This window comes from Chrysochloris asiatica, unplaced genomic scaffold (assembly GCF_000296735.1).
Source record: "Chrysochloris asiatica unplaced genomic scaffold, ChrAsi1.0 scaffold00046, whole genome shotgun sequence".
Taxonomy (NCBI): Eukaryota; Metazoa; Chordata; class Mammalia; order Afrosoricida; family Chrysochloridae; genus Chrysochloris; species Chrysochloris asiatica.
The window spans coordinates 6808566-6813910 of NW_006408564.1; the positions used below are offsets into that span (position 1 = coordinate 6808566).

At 36.6% G+C, this 5345-nt stretch overlaps 1 protein-coding gene across 1 annotated transcript in view; it reads right to left on the reverse strand.

Moving 5' to 3' along the window:
• Positions 1-5345, reverse strand: part of DNAH12 (dynein, axonemal, heavy chain 12) — a 397890-nt gene that overhangs the window by 101519 nt on the left and 291026 nt on the right. The window contains exon 42 of the mRNA XM_006862120.1: positions 2058-2198. Within this exon, the coding sequence (XP_006862182.1) occupies positions 2058-2198 (141 nt within the window). The remainder of the gene's footprint in view (positions 1-2057; positions 2199-5345) is intronic.

The following is a 5345-nucleotide window of genomic DNA, read 5'->3' on the forward strand; positions in this document are numbered from 1 at the left end:
TTTCTACTCCCGTAAAGATTTACACCCTCGGAAACCCTGTACAGGGTCGCTATGGGTCGGACCCGACTCGATGGCACTTAACAACAACAACAACAACAATGTCCTCAAGGTTTATCCAAGTCATGTGGTGGCTTGCAGCTTCCTTTTATTCTTCAAGTTAGCATAATATTCCATTGTGTGTATGCACCAAAGTTTGTTTATCCATTCTTCCATTGATGAGCACTTAGGCTGTCTCTATGTTTTTGCTATTGTGAATAGCGCTGCTATGAACATTGGTGTGCATATATCTACTCGTGTTATGGCTTGTATTTCTTGTGGGTAAATACCAAGTAGAAGAATTGCTAGATTATAAGGTATTTCTATTTTCAACTTTCTGAGAAAGTGCCATACTGTTTTCCAGAATAGTTGGACCATTTTTAATTCTCACCAGCAATGTAAGAGGGTCCTAGTCTCTCCATATCCTTGCCTATGCTAGGGTCTTTGATTGGTATACTCAATTACAAAGCTACTCATTTTTCATAAATTTATTTATAATTCCAACACACCTCTAATCAAAACTCTAACAGGTTGCTGAATATTTTTATTCCTTGGGACTTGACAAATAGATTCTAATCTATATATGGAAATGCAAAGATCCAAGAATAGAAAGACACTGTGGAATAAAAGGTCAAAGTGGGAGGATATATTCTATCAGAAATCAACTTATAAATTTAGAGGAATTCTTGACAAATACATTAATGGAACTAAATTTAGAGCCCTCTAACAGGCCTGGATGTAGTCCTGGTATGGCGCTGTGGGTTAACGCGCCAGACTTCAAAGCCCTTTGAACTGCAAGGTCGGCGGCTCAAGCTCACCAGCTGCTCCTCGGAAACCCGATACAGGGTCGCTATGGGTCAGATTCAACTCGAGGGCACCTAACAACAACAACAACAACAGGCCTGGATATATGGGTGTATGATTTACGGCAAAGATGGCACTATAGAGCAGTGGGGGTAAGAAGGTCTCTTCTGTACATAAAAAACGGAAACTTGTTATCTACCTCACACCACACACACTTGTTATTCTATGAGATTGATACTTGTAGACTCAAACGTGAAAGGCAAAAATCAGAAAGCTTCCAGAAGATGATATATGAAAATATCTTCATAATTGTGGGTTGGAAAAAGATTTCTCACTCAGGACAAAGCCTAAATTGTACTAGATTAAAATTAAGAACAAAGGAAGCCCTGCTGGTGCTGTTGGTTTGACATTGGGCTGCTAACTGCAAGGTCATCAGTCACTGCTCGGGACAATTATGAGGCTGTCTACTCGTACATGGAGCCCTGGTGTGGCACTGTGGGTTAATGCGCTGGACTGCAAGGTTGGTTTGAACTGCAAGGTCAGCAGTTCAAGCTTACCGGTAACTATTCAGAAACCCTATGATTGGTTAATTATTCTGAGGAGTACATTCCTCATCAGTGTTTTTGTTTACTTTATAGGACTTTTTGTTGCTTTGCTGCAAGGTGATCCCTAGGAGTGGGTTCAGTTCCAGACTTGAAGGGTGACAAAAGGGTTCTACCAATCTCTATAAGACCAGTAAGTCTTATCTTTTTAATTTTGAATTTTGTTCTACATTTTTCTCCTGTTCTGTCTTCTATGGTTTAAGTAGAACAGTCAGTATGGTAGCTGGGCACTATCTAGTTCTTCTGATCTCAGGATAGTGGAGGTTGTAGTTCATGGATTCCATTAGTCCTTTGGACTAATTTTTTCCTTAAGCCTTTGATTTTCTTCATTCTTCTTTGCTCTGAATGAGAAGAGATCATCAGTCGTGTCTTAGATGGCCACTCACTAGCCTTTAAGACTCCAGCTGATCCTCATCATAACAGGATGTAGAACAATGTCTTTGTGAACTATGTTATGCCAATTGAATTAGCTGTTCCTTGAATCTGTGGTCCTAAGCCCCTAAGCCCAGTGACTGATTCCCTCAAGGTGTTTGGTTACAAGAAGCCATATTTTTAAGATTAGGTCTACCTGATAGATATTCACAGTAAGTAAATTAAGAAAAAATAAGTACTTACAGAAGAAGATTGGCACATAATAAAAAGGAAAATAACAGCTTGTCCTTCTCAAATAGTGACCGGCATATATTACAATATAAGTTGTATGTGAAGTGGTCATTTAAATATCGTAGGCGCTTTTCCAAAATTTTGGATTTGTTACTAAAAGGTTAAAAAAAAAAAGTACATGGAGCCAAAACCAAACCAAGTAACACTTAAGAATTAAAATATACACTGTTCGTACTGTATCCAGTATTTAAAATATACTGTGTGTGAAATGCACACACAGAGAGAGATTTACACACACACAAATGACAACAAATAAAACTGGTGAGATCTTGATGAGTTCTATGGATTGTACCAATGTCAATTTCCAGCTTGTGATATTGTACTGTAGTTATGCAATGTTACCACTGGAAAAATTATATGGGCTTCAATATACATTTTTTTTTTAATGTTTCTTGTGAATCTGTAAGTATTTCAAGTTTTTTAAACAATGCTTTAAATAGGACATAATTCTAGGAGAAAGTTTATGCCATCTGTTTTCAAAATTTTACATTTCTTATCCTATCTCAAAATGAATGAAAACAATTAATACACAGTGAAGCTCTGGCATATGGGTGTAGCAGTGTAGGATAAGCACTGGACTGCTAATGACAATTCAAATCCACCAGCCACTTTTCAGAAGCCCTATAGAGTGTCGCTATGAGTCAGAACTGACTTACTAGTACTTAACACTGAAGATCTATTAATGTGAGGTTGTATACTAGAGAGGAAAATGTAAAAGACAAAAATGTATAAAACATTTCATTAAAAGTAAAAAATATATAGACAAATGTAGTTGTTTCAAGGTAGAGTTATGATTGATATTTAATTTCTTCTTTTTTAAAAAAACTTTAATTGTGAATTGGGTGAAGGTTTATCAGTTTTATATCTGACAATTCATATACACTTATTCTGTGACACAAACTTATATCACAGAATATTCTTCAGCAATTAAAAAAAAAAAACAAGTAATGACCCAGATGAATCTTCAGAGAATTATTATACTGTAAAAAAAAAAAAAAAAAAAGCCAATCCAAAAGAGTGATATACTATAAAATTCCATTTATACAATATTCTGAAAGTGATAAAATTACAGACATGGAGAGAAGATTTGTGCCTGACAGGAGTTAAGGAGGGGATGGAGGTGATAGGCATAGGGAAATAGATAAAATGAATCTTGTATTTATGGCACTGTTCTGTATCTTGTTTTATTTTTAACTTCTGTTCCTGCAGTTCTTTTTCTCATTCTATCAGGGTCCATTACAGTGGCCCTTGTCAGAATTGTCGGTAGTGGTAGCCAGGCACCATTTCATTCTTCTGGTCTTAGGGTGGATGAGGTTGTGGCTCATGTAGGCTACTTATCCTGTAGAATGGTTTTTGTCTGAGACTTTGGTGTCTTTCTTTATCTTTTGCTCCTGACAGGTAGTGATCAATAGTTGTGTTTTACATGCCTGCTTGTGAGCTTTTAAGACCTAAATGTTACTCACCTCAGTAGGATGCAGGACATGAATTTCGTGATCTATATTATACCAATAGACTGAGTTATCCCATGATACTAACTTCCTAAGCCTTCAAATTCAGAAAACCCATCTTGCAAGATATTTGGTTTTCTCTGAGAAGTATCTATAACTTTGTCTTCTATGAATATATATGTGTGCATATACATATCTGCATGCACATGTTACTACACATATAGATATTTCTGTCTGTGCACACATATGTTCACACCTGTACCTACTCATACACACATATGCCTATACACATACATAGGTGACCGTATACTTATTTTTGGTTATTGTCGGTGGCACTGTGTTATAGCTTGACTGTCAATATCCTGGTTGTGTTGTTGTACTATAGTTTTACATTGTGGGAAACTGGTTAAAGGGCATACAGAATCTCCCTGTATTCTTTCTTATAAGTGCATATGAATCTATAATTATCATTATCTCAAATTTTTAAATTAATTTAAAAAATGTAATACTTGGGTTTATGGGAATGGTATGAAAAAGTTGGGGATGGTGACATTTTGTATAGGATTTACTTTTGGAATATTCATGTTTTTTTACATTAAAAATACAGTAAAATTAAAATCAGCAAGGAAGAGAAGAAAACAATAAAATGAAATAGAAAAACATATTAAAGCTAAGTATATTTCATATGAAAACCATCATCACACTGAAGGGGAGAGAAATGAACCCACGTACTTTTTGAATACACTACTTTTTGTATAAAACTAAAAGAACTGTAGGTTTTTGTATGGAGATGTGTTTAATTCTTGGGACTATTTCTGAAGTGGAATTGTGTGGTGTTGTAGAATAAGCATTCAACTTTAAGGTCGATATTGCAAACTCATCAGCTGGTCCTCAGAAACCCTATACAGGGTCACTATGTGTTGGAATCAACTCTACAGCACTTAACAATGACATGGTGAATCTATGTTTATCATTTGAGAAACTGCAAAAATGTTTTTCAAAAGGGGCTCTATTATTTTTAAATCCCAGTAACAATGTAATGGAGTCCTAGTGTGGCACTGTGAGTTAATGCACTAGACAGCAAAGTTGGTTTTAACTGCAAGGGCAGTGGTTCAATCACACCAGCTGCTACTTGTAAACCCTATACAGTGTGGCTATGGGTCAGAACCAACTCAAAGGCACTTAACAACAACGTTAATAGTGTTCTCATTTTTTCAAATCTTTACCAATACTTGTTATTGGCTCTCTTTTTTTTAAGCCAACCTTCTGTATATGAAATATCTCATTATGGCTCTAGTGGTGTTTTTTTTGTTTTGTTTTGCTATGGTTTGTTTGGATTTTATTCTACATGAGATTTTTGTTGTTGTTGTTAAGCGTTGTCAAGTTGGTGTTGACTCAGAGACGCTGTATAGAGTTTCCGAGGAACGTATGTTACTTTGAACCACCGACAACAACTTTGCCATTCAAACCAACCATGCAGTCCAGTGCATCCTACAGTATCACACCAGGACTCCTGGAGGGTTCTACTACTCATGCACACAGATCTTCTTGAAATTTAAAGTGACAGTTTCCACTTAAACTCAAACGGCAGTGCAAAACGGCCATAGCTGGCCCTGAACTATTTATCACTAGGAAAAAGACCAGAACAGGGATTGTGGAGTGGGACAGGCAGACTGAAAAGGAAATAGGCTGAAAATAAAAATGTTGTTGTTGTTGTCAGGTGCCATCGAGTCGGAACCGACTCATAGCGACCCCATGCACAGCAGAACGAAACAATGTTCGATCCTGGGCC